At 36.8% G+C, this 18,459-nt stretch overlaps 2 protein-coding genes across 4 annotated transcripts in view; both read right to left on the reverse strand.

Moving 5' to 3' along the window:
* Positions 1-18,459, reverse strand: part of SLC38A6 (solute carrier family 38 member 6) — a 211,651-nt gene that overhangs the window by 127,853 nt on the left and 65,339 nt on the right. For 2 of the 3 annotated variants that reach the window (XM_060141824.1, XM_060141832.1), the window contains exons 13-16: positions 12,882-13,006; positions 11,583-11,727; positions 11,382-11,476; positions 8,912-11,193 (exon numbers count right to left, since the gene is read on the reverse strand). In XM_060141824.1, the coding sequence (XP_059997807.1) occupies positions 11,113-11,193; positions 11,382-11,476; positions 11,583-11,727; positions 12,882-13,006 (446 nt within the window). In that variant the 3' untranslated portion in view covers positions 8,912-11,112. Of the gene's footprint in view, positions 1-8,911; positions 11,194-11,381; positions 11,477-11,582; positions 11,728-12,881; positions 13,007-18,459 lie in introns of those variants that run through there. The other variant, XM_060141834.1, reaches the window with a different exon arrangement.
* On the reverse strand, positions 15,735-17,027 carry LOC132529873 (nucleophosmin-like). The gene has a single exon (XM_060166932.1). It carries the CDS (start codon positions 16,935-16,937, stop codon positions 16,053-16,055), a length of 885 nt encoding a protein of 294 aa, XP_060022915.1. The 5' UTR covers positions 16,938-17,027; the 3' UTR covers positions 15,735-16,052.

Here is an 18,459-nt window from a genome sequence, read left to right on the forward strand (position 1 = left end):
GCCAATCCATTCTCCTAGGGGCTCACTTTTTTCTTTTTTTTAAATTAAAGTGAAATTCACATAATATAAAACTAACCATTTTAAAGTATGAAATTCACAGGGCTTTAGTACCCTCACATTGTTGTGAAACTGTACAGGGTCTCACCTTTCATCCTCAAATGACCTATCAAGATATTTTCCTAAACAAAGACATTAAAGATATTTCCCTTACTAAGAGAAATTCTGGTGTCAGCTCCCCACTTCCCTTAAACTTTCTTCTTCCATGGATACAAGTCTTTTGGCATTTGAGGAAAAGATGCCAGATGCCATCAAACAGCCTCTTATCCTTTTGGAGAAAGGGATATAATTTGTAAAAAAAAAAAAAAAAAAAAGTTGTGAAACATTTAAAATAGACCTGTTCAGAAATTGTGCCATTTGCAGAGACATGGATGGGCTTAGAGACTGTCATATAGAGTGAAGTAAGTCAGAAAGAGAAAAACAAATACTGCATATTAATGCATATATGTGGAATCTAGAAAAATGATACAGATGAACTTATTTGCAAAGCAGAAATAGAGACACAGACGTAGAGAACAAATGTATGGATACCAAGGGGGGGAGGGGAAGGTGGGAGGAATTGGGAGATTGGGTTTGACATATATACACTACTATGTATAAAATAGGTAACTAATGAGAACCTGCTGTATAGCACAGGGAACTCTACTCTGTGCTCTGTGGTGACCTAAATGGGAGGAAATCCAAAAAAGAGGGGATATATGTATGTGTATAGCTGATTCACTTTGCTGTACAACAAAAACTGACATAACATTGTAAAGCAACTATACTCCAATAAAAATTATTAAAAAATAAAATAAAATAAATTTGTTCATAAAAGGTGATAATTATAAAACTAATTTTCAGCTTTATTTACTACTCAATGGAATATCAGCAACTTACTTGCAAACCATTCAGCAAATATATATATATAATACAAACAAAATGAACAAATGAACAAATGTTAAATTTTAGTGGTTTGTACATGGACATATTATTCCAACTTATACATATGTTTGACATTTTTCATAATAAAAAGTTGGTTGGGTAAAACTCATGGAGTAGAGCTTTTTTGTTTAGATATTTTATAGTATATGGAATAAAACTTTGTTATCTACTAAGTTTTAGGACATGTTTGGTGTCAGCTACAGTCCTTATGCTGAACTATTCAAATTAACCAAACCTGTTAGCAGATCTAAGGACTGGTTGATCTTTCTGAGACAATGATAATAGAGAATCCTGGAAGAGCAACAGCAATGGACAGCACCTCTCCTAAGAATGTCACCTCTCCTAAGAATGTCCTCTCCTAGGAATAGTACACATGTAAAGTGGACAACTCTCACGTGGCATTCATCAGAGCCATAAGAAAACTTCCTCAACACACAATGAAGTAAGATTTAACAAATATTTGCTGAGCAGCAATTAAGTGAACCTATGGTGTTAAATGTTGTATACGTGCTAAAATTTACAGGACGTGGTTCCTGCCATTGGGTTAATTATGACTGGACCAGAGAAAGAAGGTGTTTAAATGTGAAAAGCTAAATAACACCCCAAATTTAAAGAGCAATTACTACATTGTTGGTGGGAATATAAATTAGTAAAACCTTCGATGGAGGGCAATTTAGTAATATCCATCAAAATTAGAAATGGACACACATACCCTTAGACTCAGAATTCCAGTTAAATGCGTAGAAATTTATCCTACAGACATACTTATATATGTGTTAAATTATGTATGTATAAAGATAATAATTGAAGCATTATATAAAACAGCAAAATTAAAAAAAAATTTTAAACCCTAAATATGCATTGACAGGAAACTGGTTAATTAACTTATGGTACATGCATTAACTTATGGTACTCACTTCTGGGTATTTATCCAAAAGAAATGAAAGAGATATTTGCATTACCATATTCACTACAGCATTAACCACAAGAGCCAACAGGTGGAAACAATTTAAATATCCACCGACAGATGAATGGATAAAAAATCGTGGTACTTACACATGATGGAGTATTATTCAGCCTTTAAAAAGGAAATCTTGCCATATGTTACAACATGGATGAAACTTGAAGATATTATGCTAATTTTAACAAGCCAATCACAAAAGGACAAATATGTTTCCATTGTATGAGGCAGCTGAAGTGGTCAAGCTCATTGAAGCAGAAAGTAAAATGGTGGTTGTTAGGCTGGGAGGGGGGAAAATGGGAGTTTTTGTTCCATGGGCATAGAGTTTTAGTCATGCAAGATACAAAGTTCTAGAGATCTGCTGTATAGCAATGTACATACAATTAACCATAGTACTGTCTAATTAAAAGTTTGTTAAGAGGGGAGGTTTCCTATTAGGTTTTTTTTTAAAACTACAATTTAAATAAATAAATGCATATATATATATATATATGTTTATATATCTCTAAGTGAAAAAAAGTCAAGGTGCAGAGAACTGCAGGTAGTATGCCAACATTTGTGTGTGTGCTTGTATGCATGTGTGTATTCTATATAAACGAATGGTTAAATAGGTTTGAAATATATTTGAAAGGGTACAAAAACTTGTAAGAGTGGTTGCTTTCAGGAAGGAAAACTGGAAGCTGGGCAGAAGTAGGAGGGAAGCAATTTTGTAAGTTTTGAATTTGTACCATGTGCATATTACCTATGAAAACAGAAAATATATTACAAGATACTAATGATCTATACCAAAAGAATCATATAAATAATAAGGGGTGGGTTGGGTTGGGTGGAGAATGAAGTATTTAAAAGGTGGGATTTGAGCTGGGTCTTGAAGAATGGAAAGGATCTGGACTGACAGAGGAGAGCAATAAGGACATTCTGGGTATATATGTGGAAGTCAGAGTGGGGAGGACAGTGGAGGTAAAAGTGTGGAAGTAGGGTAATGAAAGGCAAATCAAGTGCCAGACAGCGAAACATTCGGTGTATAGTAGAAGGTAAGTAAGAAAAAGATGAAATACAGTTGAGTAGATGCGGGAGGGGAATGTGGAATTAACGTGTTGGGTAGCAGGGAACCACTATAGGCTCTCGAGCAGGGAAATCATATTGCAAAACCAGAATTCCAAGGAGATAAGTAGACAGCAACAGATGAAATGGACTGCAAGACACACATCTGTTAGCAGGCTGATGTGGCATTTCAGTGGTTGCCCATTACAATCATCTGAGAAGCTTTTTTTTTATTTTTTAAATAGATATTAATGCCCAGGTCCATTTAATTGGTTTGGGGTGGAGCCTGGACATTGTCATTTTTTAAAGCTCCCCAAGTGATTCTAAAGAGCTACCTGGGTTGAGAATCACTGCAACAATCCATGCACAAAAGAGATGAAGGCTCAGATTCAGGTGCTGGCAGGATGTTGGGGATAGGATGAAAGCAAATCTAGGAGACATTTCAAAGGAAGAACTGATATGGTGACAGACTGGAGATGAGTGAAAAGATATATAGTCTGTTAGATTCCTTTATGTATTCATTCAACACATATTTATTAAGCCAATCCCAAGTGCTAGGTACCATTCTAGGGTCTAAGGGTTTGGTGATGAACAAGACAGATGACTCCCAGTTCTTAAGAAACTTGCAGTCTAGTGGACACAGACAACAAACAAATATGCAGGTCTAACAGGGTAAAGTTAAAGCATGACTGTATGTTGGGGGCAGCTTGTTTATATTAGACTGTCAGGGAAGACCTGTCTGAGCGGGTGATATTTGAGCTGAGGCTTGATGAAGAGGAGCCAGGCTTGCAAAGGTCTTTGAAGAGAATGGTCTAACTAGGGAAAACGCTTAGCACATGGGAACAAGCTTGGCGTGTTCAAGGGACAGACAGGCCTGTGTGCTGGAGAAGAGTGAAAGACAGAGACGAGGTGAGGCCAGAGAAATGAGTAGGTACAGATGAAAGAGAACCTCGTAGGCCATGGCACAGAGAGATGGGAAGCCATGGGAGGAAATTAAGCAGGGCAGTGACATGATCTGATTTACATTTTTAAACAACTACTTTGGCTGCACTGTGGAAAGAGATTGCAGGTGGCAGGGATGAAAGCAAAAAAACCAGCTGGGAGGTTAGATTGAAACAGTGGGGCCACTGACAGACATGGGAAAACTGTGGAGGGGGACAGATTTGAACATGTTGAGTTTGAGGTTACTGTGTGGCATCCAAGCAGAAATGTCCAAGAGCAACTAGAAATATGAAGAATAGGTGAGAATTTAGGTTATACCTACTAACTTGGGAGATTCTTCCAGGGGCTCTGAAGAAAAGCAGGTTGGATTACACTACAGGAATAGAACAACTTCACCAAGAGAGATTAATAATGACTCGGAAGAAAGGTTTCTAGTGGTGGGTCGGAGGGCTCTGTAGTTAGTCTTGTGTCACTGAACTTTTTCCTCTGTGAATGGGATGAAGAAATGGCAGGACAATGAAGAATACCAAAAAGCAGGGAACAACACCTGATGTACTAGAAACAAGATTCAAAAAAGATCTCACCTGCTGGAAGGACGAGCTGAAGCTAACAAGATGATATTTTACAGATATATAGATGGATAACAGGTGTGTGTGTGTGTGTGCGTGTGTGTGTGTGTGTGTACATGAATATTTGTATGTACATGTGTCTGTGTGACCTGGAGCTTTTGTTGACCACATACTTTATAAGCCTAAAGTGTAATGACGTGAAAAAGCTGATGTAAAATCAGAGTATGTTGATAATATTTATTACAAAACTTCAAAGATTATTTTCTGGGACAGAATACATCAGTAGTGAAAACAAACCACATTAATCAGGATTATTTCTAGAACACTATTTTCTGATCAGGCTGCTGACTAGGTGGCGAAAGCAGAGAAGGGAGAAGGGATACGTGGTTTGGACAGTATGTGATCTGAGGAACAATCATGTAATGAAAACTGTAGGTATATTCAATTCAGGGTTTAACAGAGAATTTGAGCTTTTCCCAAACATCATATAATCTAACTTAAAGACACAAAGTATATTTCCCCTGGTTAAGAGAAAACTCAGTCTTCAAACATTGAAGGTCTTCAGAGAATTAAAGTAGCTTGTCCAAAATTAGACAGAAAGCGGAAGAGTTGGGATTTGAACACAAGTAAGTTTGACTCCAATATCTTTAATATACATATGTGTATATGTGTATATATATCTGTGTATATAGAGATACATATAAATGAAATATGTATAATTTTTCCTTTGAGTTAATCAGTTTCACTTATCAAGTCTATCTGAAAAGGTTCAGTCAGAAAAATCCAAGTTGTAGCTAAGCTTTTTTTCAGGCAAGAAGTGTGCCTTATTTACCTTCACACCTTTAGGACCAGCAAGAGTGTTTAGCTGTTTGCTCGGTGAATTAGCCAGCCCCCTTGCTGGTGCTGTGTATCAGTGCACTGATCAACACAAGATAAAACACATACACATTCAAACAAGTGGGAAGCATTTCTCTGCATGTCTTTTTTCTTTATAGCATTTCAAATTACAACGCCTTTTAATCCATCTGTCTTTTTTTCCCCTGGCAACTCAATTTCCCTCGCCACCATTTACTTTGTCCCATAGGCAAATAAACCTCACTCCTACCTGTCCACCTGGCCATCAGCCAAGATGAGCCTTCCTGCTCCTCGTGCTCATCCTGATTGACAGCCTGGCAAACTAGGACAGTGGATCATGATAGCAAACATGTACATCAGATTGTTTAGAAGGGGTGAGAAACAAAGAATTCTGATTGCAATGAGGAAACCACGTCCACAATAACTTATCCTTCATCAAAATTCTCTTTTCCCATTTTTCCTACTTCATTATGGAAAGACTATATATAGGAGGGTTATGGTAAAAAGATGAATAAAGTATGTGTTTAAATTAGAAAAGCTAATTTCTCATTCTATAGAAGGTTCTGAGAAGTTCTTAGACCAAAAATTACGATACCTAAAATTCAGGCAGAGTAATTTGCAGGAAACAAAGTATGTTTCCAATAGGGTTAATTCTAATACAGCCACCGAGTACTGTCAATATGCCAAGAAGGAAAACAGGTTAAAATTAATGGTTTGAGTCCCTCTGTTTCCAGCATCTATTTCCCATCTCTATATACCATACTGGCAGTGTCACCAGTGGAGACAGCCCCAATGGAAACACTCTCCACACCCAGCTCCCCACAGATTCTCTAGTAACCTGATCCTGCAAATACACAGGGCAGAGGATGCACAAGAGAAAAATCTGTTTACCTTAAAAAGAGATCTTCCACTTTCATTAACATCTCATACAGTGCTCACCATTTTATTTGTGCTCACATAACCTTATTCCTAGGCTCTAAAATGAATCATTTCAGGGTCAAATGGTTATAGCCCTTCCACCAATGGCAGGGAAATTCATATTTCATATACAAATGGTACTGATGCAAAGGATACCCTAAGAAAGAAGTGAATCTTTCCCAACTGATCTCTGCTCACTTCACCCACCACCGCTTACCCCCAAGAAATGGGGAAGAAAAAAATTCTTAAAGGTGGATGCTTTATATGTAGGCGAATATAGAACATGAGATTCTGCAAAGATGAAAATGTTTTTAGCAGCACACGAAGGCCAATGATTAGCTCATAACCCATCTAAAGGCATGTGTAAGGTTTACCTGAAAATGGATGGTTTATTTCTGCTTTTCCATTGGTGAATATACCAGGGTACTAAGCTTAAATTTAAAAGGTGCCGGATAAGCTGGGACAAAGTGAGAGAGTGGCATGGACATATATACACTACCAAATGTAAAATAGATAGCTAGTGGGAAGCAGCCACAAGGCACAGGGAGATCAGCTCGGTGCTTTGTGACCACCTAGAGGGGTGGGATAGGGAGGGTGGGAGGGAGATGCAAGACGGAGGGGATATGGGGATATATACATACATATAGCTGATTCACTTTGTTATATAGCAGAAACTAACACAATATTGTAAAGCAATTATACTCCAATAAAGATGTTAAAAAAAAAAAGGACAGGTAGATTGAAAAAGCCTAGGTGGTAAAGCAGTTTTAAGAGGCTTAAAAATATCTAATTTATCTTAAAATTTTTTGTAATATCGATTCTAACAGATTCTCTCTTTAAGAAATTATTCCTCATAGAATATAAGTTTTGCACTATAGTCAATAATTTCTGTTCTTACTATAAAACATTCACATATGAGTAGTACAGCTGTACACTTAGTAGGCTTCTCATACATTTTAATATAGCAGCCAATTCAAACTCATTTATTAACATTATTAAAATGATTTTAAATTAAGCATAGGTAACTTTGGTTTAAATAAAGGGCATACATGGTGGTTATTTTCAATTATGTAGTAATTCTGGAACTTAGGCACTGTGTCTGTACAATTTGTATTGTCTTATTATAATAGATTTCATCCCACTTGGCATAAAGAGAAAACAGAATTTTCTATAGACTGGAGTAACTCCCTAGAAGCCTGTTTTGGATTCATAGAGTATTTGGTTTAGGCAGAAAGAAAATACACACAACATGTTCATTTGAAAATGACTAGTCACACTTGGCATTACTCTAAAGGTAAATATAATCAAGATATAAAGACATTTCTGGGCCCGATTATTTTATTAAAATGTATAATCTTCTGTGATGTGTTTCTTCTGGTTCATACTATTATATAATGATTTTAATTAAAAATAAAAATGTTTTTCTTTTATTAAAAAAAAAAAAGTGCCATGGTAGGAAGAAACACTAGAGTACAGAAGCAAACAAAGCCAGAGAGGTTGGGCTGACCTGGTAACTTGCTACCCATCAAACGCCAGTTAGGAATTTCCAGAGAGTAGAGAATCTATGCTACTTTCAAGGCTTCAATTCTAAACCTAAATTGTGCTGAATTTCAGAATCTCCTTCTAGATGGAAAAGAAAAAACAACAACAAAGGTTTCCAGACCTCGGGTGTTTAAAGGGCCTTCACACAGTAAATCAACCTACTGCTGTCTTGTTTTCTCCACAGCCAGACTGAAATAATACAGTGTCAGCAGAGGTGTGAATTACCTCCATTCACCTTAATGGAGTGTTAACTTCAAAGGCTTGTTTTAACCATTTAAATGCTAAGCTCATGAGTAACATTCTGTTAAAAAAAAAAGTACAGTTTAAACATTCACCCTCAACATATGAAAGTAATTTATATTCTCAGCACTTCATCTTCTAATTTAGCAAACAAGTCTCCAAGTGTTAGAAAAATATAGATTTTGTGCTTTACTTAGTTTTATTTTAAATAGTTATTACCTAATAAATTATGAACATTAAGCCCACAATAAGAAGGCCTGTATTTCCCAGGAAAAATGCTGAGGAGTACTTGAACAAGGTTTTATTTGAAATCCTGATGAAGGGGGCACTGCTTTTACCAGTCATCTTACTAGCTTCCTCCAAACTCATAGGGAAAGTTATGACTCCAAACAGGCAACTAGATAAGGCAGAATATTAAAGTAAAATAAAAATAAACACCTCTCCAAATAATTTCTTTTGATATTAACTAAGTTTCATGCAGCATTCAATAGGTTTGCCAAACCTCCCATGATCCCATCCCACGAGCAGGTGACAAATGTATTAATTGATGCCCACCTGTCATCACACTTAACATCTGCCCCAGGAGGCATCCTTGCATCTGTTGCAGATTTAGGGTTATTTTGGTATTAGGAGTTAGATTTATTTTAGCAGCTGAACACCTATTTGTATTTGGATCTGTAATTTCCCATAGAAATGTGGGAAAGCATTAAAAAGAATGCACATGGGGCCAGTTCTCCTGTGAGCGAAGGCTAGAAAACGATTCTAAACATATTAGTTGTGCAAGATGGAAGATGAAGAAATTCCATGTCCTCGTCTGAAAGCAACTTCATTTTACAGGTCTAGATGAAAGGATGGGGGAAAAAAAGGAGATAAACATCTAATTTATTAAGAGCGCCTATTTTGGTCTGCACCTAATTTATGCAAGGTCATTTAATCCTCTCAACACAACCCTGTATAATTGGTATTAACTCCATTTAATACCTATGTGAAAGTAGAGGTTTAGAGAGGTTAAGTGGTTTGCCTAAATTCACTGAGATTTTCATCTAAGTCTTTCTAACCCCCAAACCTGGACCTTTTCCATTACACTATGCTGATCTCAAGTTGCCAAAGAGGAAACTTAACTCATTTGTCAATTTTTCAGCCCATTTCCTAAGGGGGAAGCAAGGGGGCACCAGCAAAAGTGTGCATTTCCATACATGCAAATTGGCACTTTGCATGTAATTCTCTACTTTACATGTGTGCAGGGGTAGGATTACATTTTTACTGATACACCCTGGCTTTGGTAGGCTGCTAACAAGGTGCCCTTTACAAGAATACTCCCTGGGGCAGTAGGGGAGGGAGGCACCTAGCTCCTGGTTTCCAACCAGGAATAAGCCACATCAATGCGAAGACTGGAACGATCTATAACCTCCAAACAAAGTATGATATAAATCATCAATATTTGTCTCTGTTCGCCAAGTAGAAAGTCACATGTTTTAGTGACAAATGAGAAAGCTCAGAGAACTTTCAAATCCACAGCCAGTCATCACAGCTCTATCTCATACTGCACGACAGAGGAAAATCACAAAAGTTTCTTAGGATTTGGAGTCAGGGCAAAATACCAAGTGAAATAATCCAACAGTTTTGTTATTGGTGACGGATGTTGACATTAACCTACGAACTAAAATTCAATTTTGTATATAAACAATATACTGATTTCTTTAAAAACAAAAAATTGTCTCAATATATTTAATAACATTAAAAACTTCTCTGTGAAAGATGTTGTTAAGAGAATGAAAAGGCAACTCACAGACTGGGAGAAAATCTTTGTGAAACACATATCTGATAAAGGACTGGTGTCTAAAATATACAAAGAATGCTTAAAACTCAACAATGTAAAAACAGCCCAATTTTAAAAATCTGAACCTCACCAAAGGAAATATACAGATGGCAAATAAACATGTAAAAAGATGCTCAACATCATATGTCAATAGGGAAATACAAATTAAAACAACAATGAGATACAACTGCACACCCATTAGAATGGTGAAAATCCCAAACACTGACCACACCCAATGTCGGCAAGGATGTGGAACAACAGGAACTCTCACACATTGCTGGCAGGACTGCAAAATGTTACAGCCACTTTGGAAGGCAGTTGGGCAGTTTCTTATAAGACTAAATATTCTACCATACCATGCAGCAATTGCTAAAAAATAGTCTTTGGTATTAACCCAAATAAGCTGAAAATTTCTGTCCACACAAAAGCCTGCATACAAATGTTTGTAGCAGCTTTATTCACAAATGCCAAAATTTGGAAGCAAACAAGAGGCCATTCAACAGGTGAATGGAAAAACAAACTGTGGTACATCCATACAATGGAATACTGTCAGTGAAACAAACTGTGGTACATCCATACAATGGAATATTGTCAGTGATTAAAAAAAAAGAGCTATCAAGCTATGAAAAGACACGGAGGAAACTTAAACACACATTGCTAAGTGAAAGAAGCCAGCCCGAAAGGTTAGATACTATATGATTCCACCAAATGACATTTTAGAAAAGGCTCATGGGGAATGCTCATGGTGTTTATGGAGACAGTAAAAAGATCAGTGGTTGCATCAAAAGTGAACCCTACTGTAAACTATGTACTTCAGTTAATAGTAATGTATCAAAGTTGGCTCATCAAGTATAACAAATGTACTTCACTAATGCAAGATGTTAGTAATGTGGGACACTATGGGTGTGCTGGAGTGAGGGAATATATGAGAACTCTCTGTACATTCTGTTCAATTATTTCTGTAAACGTTAAAACTACCCTAAAAAATAAAGTCCGTTAATTAAAAAAAAACCACAAACAAAAGATGCTCAACATATTTAAGAGCATTCTGAGTTTCTTATTTTGATTAAAACTGCTATGTCTACTTTCCCCTACCGACTCCTGTTTTGTTCTGCTTTTCTGTCAATGTTTGCAAAAATGTTAGGCCATATAAAGAGGATCATCCAAGGTGCCTTCCAGAATAATTCCTTTTTGCATTTGGAGGTAAATCATTCAGCAAAAGACGTGGGAAAAGATTTCTTTCACTTATTAATCCAATTAAAAATAATGAGTGCTAAACTAAAATTACCAACCAAAATACCAAAGATGAGCAAAACAAACGCCTGTGGAAATAAGGAAAAAAGATAAAGAACAATTAGCGCATTATTTTAAACCTTCACGTGCTCCAATAATGTACATTATAGTTCAAAATACATTAACTTTCGTGAGGTAGGTAAAATACTTAATTATAAAATGACAAGTTATTTCTTAAAATAAGATTCTTAAAAGAAACAAACAAAAATCAACCTACCCCCAACTTTTTCCATGAGAGAAAATCCTCTCTGCTCAGTTTAAGATAAAACAGTCCCGGGAACACAAAAATCAAACATGTTGATGTACTGGAACCTTAAAGTGGGGAGGAAAAGAAAATAATATTGCCAGATTCAGATGTGAGACTGGATGACAATTTAATCTATTTTAGAAAATGGAATTTTTGAAATAGAAAACTTACCAACTACACCAAGTACATTCCTAATGTCAGGAACATATATCGCAAGTAAAACAATGATAATATTGAGAGCTATAGTGATCAAAGAATGGCGAATCCATGAGAATGGAAAATTGGAGAAAAACATCATCATTAAAGCTTTCCTTGCCTGTATAACAGAAAAAGATTTAAGCAAAGAGGAGGTAACAAAGCCAAACTACTTGCTTAGGGAAACACATGTATGGTACAGTTACCATGATATTCTTGCCCTCTAAACCATTTAGATTCCAAAAATATGGCATAAACTATTACTGTAAGGTATTTATTGCACAAAAACTGAGAAATATACCTATCTGTGTGAGCTTCATAAAAACTGTTTTGATTTTATTCTTGAAAAAATTTTCACATGCAATTTCTTTCAGTTGTATAATATTCAAAATTACCAACAATAACACTTTGTGAAGAAATCACAGAGTATCATTTTCATGAAATTCAACAGATAAAAGAACAAATGGTTTAAAACAGAAAAAGAAGTCAAGGCATGATAAAGAAATACCATTTGCTGTTTTATGTTATATTATCTGTTTCACAGCATGTAAATGTGAAAACTAGTTCATGATGCTCTCTACTGCTAAGGCGGGCAACAGGCAGTCCTGTCCCACAAGCATTTACCCAGCCCCCGCTGCACTCCTGGTGCTGCGGTCCCCGCAGGGAGGAGGCCCCAGTCTTAAGGAGCTCCCCGTTCAGGGGCTCAAGTCGTCCACTAGAAGCATCTGTACCCAAAGCCTATGATTCCATTCTCCCAGAAATTCTCAAGAGTCTTACATATGGCAACTAAATGCCGAGTGATGATCTGCTGTGCCCCTTAAACTATAACTCTAGAGCAAATAAAATCCGTGACTAAGATTAGACTAGAACGTCTATGTGAAAATAAATTTCCAATAAACTAGAAGGAGCTTATTTTTGCTGACTTGACTTTTTCCTCTTCACGCACATTCTTTTGAAAACAGAATACAGAATTAAAGGGGGGGAAAAAACCCCAAAAAACTTTAGAAGAACTATAGTCTCTAAATTGGAAACAATGCTGTGGGAGAGCGTAAATCTAAACTAAATCTGAAAAAGCACAAATTAGTTTAGCGGTTCACTGTTATTTTTGTGCTTTCATGGGGCCATAGGCAAGTATGAGGTCTTTGATCAATTACTGGACAAATGAATAAGATATACAAGACTAGATGTGATTCAAACATTCTAGTCTGTAAAGAATTAGTGTTGCCATATTAGGGAGCTGCTACACCAAGCAACAAAACCTTTAAGAGTACTTACAGGGAAGTGGATTAGAGGGACTGTCAAAAGCACAGCAAATAGTATGCATAACTTCACAGTCATGACGACAACATCATGTGGCAAGTATTTACTATAACCTTGTAGTAATTCTGACGCCACACTGTCTGCAAATTTAAAAAACAATAATAAGGATCACATTATAAACTACTAAGATGTTAATAACAGTAACATTATTTTCCTTTGCACAAACGGATCTTAACAGATTTTGGATTCCCGGTACCAAATCCATCTCTGGCCTTTTTCCTATCCTATGAAACACAGAGACATTAAGTAAATATCTTCTGGAAACCTACAGTGTTTTCTTTTAATGAAACTAGAAATTGGCCCAGGCAGAATCTCTAAAATTATGACAATGAATATACATTTAAGAAAATCTCTTTAGAACTTTTCCATAATCTGAAGGTTTTGAACAACACTTTTATAAAGTGCTTTCATGTATACTACTGAATTTGGTCCTTATGATAACAATATAAGATAGGTAGCTAGGCTAAAAATTATTAACTGACTTGCCCAAGATCATACAGTACAAAGGGGCAGAGCTGGCAGAGCTGTACTCCCAAACTGTTTTGATGTCAAAGCCTTTCCTTAATATTGCAATGTTTTCTAGGATCTTATAGTTTCGTGCATGCTACCTGCTTCATCAACATTTCATCTACAGATTCATCTTTCATAAAAGAGAATGCTTCCTTAGCAAGGATAATGGCTTCCTTAGCAAGGGTAATGGCTTCCTTAGCAAGCCAGTGTGGTAGTCAGTGACAGAATCTGAACAAGCTGACCATGCTTTGCTCCCTGGTGTTCTTCTATCCTCACGTCTTCCTCACTCCAAGCCAGAGGAGGGCTATTAAGAGTGAGAGTTCTCAAGAACACTCCATATCACTGCCTTGTAGGGAAAGACGAGTTTGTACTTAAAATAGAATTGTGGGTGTTTTTTTGTTGTTGTTTGTCTTTTTAATTTGAGACCATACAGTTTGGAAAAGTCACTTTAGAGAAAGTAAAAAAACAAATCAAATACACCTCTGTTTTCAAATACTTTAAAATTTAAAGGGGAGATAAGATGAAGACACACACATATAATAGAAAGTGTGTAAACACAGACACACTTAAGCGGAAGAAGAAGGTCTAGACAAAGAGCTATGGTGATTCTGAACAGGGAAAGATAACTATGGCTTTGGGATGAACATGAACGAAATCCAAGAAGACTTGAGAAGAGTCATCATGATATAGTGAGCAGCAGGGTAGTAGAGGGGCTTGAATTCTGCGATCAAACAGACTAAGATTCAAATCCTACTCTTACTAGCAACTTAACTTCTCTGAGTTTTTACATTTGTAAAATGTGGACAATAATATATTGACCTACAGAGTTACTGTGAACATGACATGAGTTAATGTATGTGTGCTGACATTCAAAGATGTGGGGAAGAAATTCTCTCTGGTAGCAATACGCAACCGAGAAAATGAGCAGCCCAATAGCACTTCAGAGGCTGAAAGACTGTGTGGTAGAGAAAAGAGAGTAGTGGGTGATAAGGCTGGAAATGCATTTAAGACCAGTAACAGAGCTCTTCTTAGGGTCTGGACTCAATCTGGTAGGCCACAGAGATGCAATGACTTCTGAAGAACAGTGCGTTATGACCTGAACTAAGCAGGAAGACAAATTGGAAGAAAAAGAGGCCCAAAACAGGAATAACAGTTAGAAGGCTACTGTCATAACCACTGAGAGGTAATGAGAATTTGAACTAGATTAGTAATAATGGAAATGGGATAGAAACTAATTGTTGAAAGTATCAAAGACATACTTGATATAACGTGGGACTAATGGACCAAATAAGAGATTAAGAAGAGCCAGGAAAGCTGGATTCTAGTCCCAAATATGTGAGATACTTGTGACTCTTTGGAAAAATATAGCAAACTATTTTATTTCCACTTTATGAATCATAAAAATGAGCTATTAACACTTACTGCTTAAGAACTTTGTAGACTTTTAAAATGGTCTGGTTATTATGCAACATTTGGGTATTGGCCTGGTTTATCAGAGGAACACTTTTTATTCCTCACCTTATAATGCTTTAACATCTGTAATCAGAGCCAATATTATTAATCTAGGTACATACTTATTGGTCCCTTTAATCTGATAAAATTTAGATATTAACTAAGCCTTGAGAGCACTGAATGAAAGGATCCCAAGCAGCTCCAGAAGCCTGAAGAACTAGATTACAAATTCAAAATACCTGTTACATGTCTACTTTCTACTTTCCCAAGACAAAAACCTTTTTCCTGAGCCAGTCAATTCTGTGTTCCTAGCTGAGCCTTATGCAAGGGATAGAGTACAACACACTTCTCTGCATTCAGACAAATCTCTACAAATCTCACGAAGAACCTGATGGTGATCTCTGCAAGTTATATCTTCTATTGAAGTCAGGAGGCTGCCCTGTTTAATACACACTGTCAAACAGGGGATGAAGTTTATAAAGCTTATCACAGAGTAACAGAAAGATCACTGGATTAATATTCAGGAGACATGCCACTAATTGTGAGACAGGTCACTTCACCTCTTGGACTTAAGCTACTCACCTATAAAATGAGTTGAAGGTGTTAATTTGTGACAAGCCCTTCTGATAAGGTCTCAAGCTCAATCAGCAATTTCTTTCTGTAAGACTGAGAGCTACTGCTATTCCAATAGAAATATACTGTAAAAGACTTTCAACCCAAAAAAGAAACACTGTGAATAGCAAATCAATATCTGAATCTTCTTCTGTCTTTGGAGAAGGAACTTTTATATCATTCTTTCTTTCTTTCTTTCTTTCTTTCTTTCTTTCTTTCTTTCTTTCTTTCTTTTTTTTTTTTAAAATACTGAGTTTATTTCACATGTATATTTTTGTCTCCCCACCATTTCCATTTGTCTGACCACCACTACTACTATGTCCTATCATAACATTCCATACATACTTAAAACCAAGCAAAGGGTGGAGTTCCATCTTTAAAAACTAAACAGGCATTTTGGACAACACATTCTTGGCAATGGAACCTGGACAACATTTATCAGACACGGTAGGGAAAGTTCTCACTCTGCATTATAAAAAGGACAGCCAGATATCAACTGTTACAGAAATGAAATAAGACGGAAAATTTTAACAAACTGTTTAAACTATTTTCTTAAAGAGACTTCCTCCACTGCCAGAGATCTTGAATAGCCTCCTGGTCAGTCATCCGGAAACAATTCTTCACATAATTGATGAATTTGGCTTCCACTTTGGGAAGGGAACCACCTTTTTCTATACTTGCTTGCATTTTTGCTTTAATGTCTTCTACAGAGCTAGGTCCTTTCGGTGTTTTAGGAGTTTTTTCCTGTTTTTTGAAGGATTCTTGACCTTTTGATCTTGGTGTTGATGGTTTTGAGTCTTTTCCATTCTGGTTTGATTTTTGTGCATTTTTGGCTGGAGTATCTCGTACAGATTTCTTTACTGGAGCTTTTTCTTCAGCTTCCTCATCATCAAAGTCATCATCATCATCATCTTCATCATCATCGTCGTCGTCATCATCATCATCTTCATCTTCATCAGCAGCAAGTTTTACTTTTTTCTGTGGAAACTTGCTACCACTTCCAGGGGCAGAACGCTTTCCAGATATACTTAGGAGCTTCACATCCTCCTCCTCTTCATCTTCTGACTCTGCATCTTCCTCCACAGCTACTAAGTGCTGTCCACTAATATGCACAGGCCCTGAACCACACTTCAACCGTAAGACCACAGGTGGTGTTATTTCAAAGCCCCCAAGGGAAACCGTTGGCTGCACAGACATTTTCAAAGTTGCCAGTGTTACTTTAATTGGACTGCCTTCATAATTCATTGCCTCTGCTTCGACAATGTGCAATTCATCCTTTGCACCAGCCCCTAAACTGACCGTTCTTAAAGATAACTGGTGCTCATTTTCATCATTATCCACCTTAAAGTGATAATCTTTGTCGGCCTTTAGTTCACAACCGAAAAGATAGTTCTGGGGCCTCAGGGGGCTCATGTCCATGTCCATCGAATCTTCCATGGGTTGGTGGCACGCACTTCGGTGGGAGAGAAAGTGGACGGAGATAAAAGACTACCGTTCGAAGGAACAGTCACGCAGGACGGAATCAGACCAGGGCAGGACGGAATCAGACCAGGGGACGGAATCAGACCAGGGCCTTTCTTTCTTTCTTTCTTTCTTTCTTTCTTTCTTTCTTTCTCTCTCTCTCTCTCTCTCTCTCTCTCTTTCCTTTCTTTCCTTCCTTCCTTCTATCTATCTATCTATCTATCTATCTATCTATCTATCACCTACTTACCAGCCTACCATGTGATTTTCTTAGATCTGTATTTCTCCATTACATAAAGCATGGATATTCTAAAGAATCTGCATCAGTGGAAAAGGCAACAGCTTTACTTGATAACCAGGAAAATGCCTGGGTAGGAAACATTTCACGTACATGATGAAAATATTTAGCCTCTGTGTTAAGGCAAAAATAGATAGATAGATAGATAGATAGATAGATAGATAGATAGATAGATATGCCTGGAGCTTAAGTGAGCAAGGTTTTTCCAAAAGTTCACTTTGCGAAAAACTTGGAATGAAGGGAATCTGGATTCTGTGGCATAATTCCTGAGGAGGCAGCACAGTAATAAAGGCATTGACTCTGGAAAGAGTCAGAATTGGATACAAATCCCAACTCATTATTCATTAGTTGCAGGTACTGGCCAAAGTGCCCAACCTATCTGAGCCTATATCTTGCAGAGTCATCATAAGGACTGAGTTAGGCAATATATATAATAAAACACCTGGCACGTACAGAATAAATGTTAGCTCAATAAATGCATTAGCATCCATCCTTCCTCCACATCCCTTTCCATCTAAGTTTTCTTATAATTTAACATAGCTTCTAATATCTCGTGGTAATATTTTTGCAACTACTTTTCAGCTGTCCTGGAAATTGGTAGGCCATTTGAGGTTTCTTCCAGATAGCTCTATTGATCCATAGGGAAGAAAAGGAGGTCCATTTTTTGGACTTTTTCTCAATTTTGGAAGATCCCTAAATATAATAGTATTTGTGCCAGGTGATGATTTCAATTTATAAAAATATACAGCTATTCTACTAAGTTTTTGCTGAATCCCAACAAAGACCCTGCTGTAGTATCTCATTGTTATAGAAAAGCATCACTGTGCTCAACTCTGTACGAAGACAAACGCAACAAGCAAAAATAGAGTTTATGCATTTCAAGAATTTTATTTCCTTAACAATGATTAAAAAAGTTTAACCATCTGCTTTAACTTTCCCTGTAGTGTATCCATGCTCATGTTGGAAGTAGGAAGTAACGCTCTTCTGGATGTTGTGTACAGAGCTCTACCACTCTTATTCAACACAGTACAAAAATGCAAGAGCAGATTTAGATTCATCAGTCACCTTTATTAGTGTTGAAATGACATAGAGTTAGCAAGAAAAGGACTATATAGAGCAATTATAATTTTCTCACACACTGAAAAGTCTAAGATAATACACTGATAATAATATACTGAAAAGTTACCATATTTAAATTAA

The sequence above is a fragment of the Lagenorhynchus albirostris genome, chromosome 1 (assembly GCF_949774975.1).
Source record: "Lagenorhynchus albirostris chromosome 1, mLagAlb1.1, whole genome shotgun sequence".
Classification (NCBI taxonomy): domain Eukaryota; kingdom Metazoa; phylum Chordata; class Mammalia; order Artiodactyla; family Delphinidae; genus Lagenorhynchus; species Lagenorhynchus albirostris.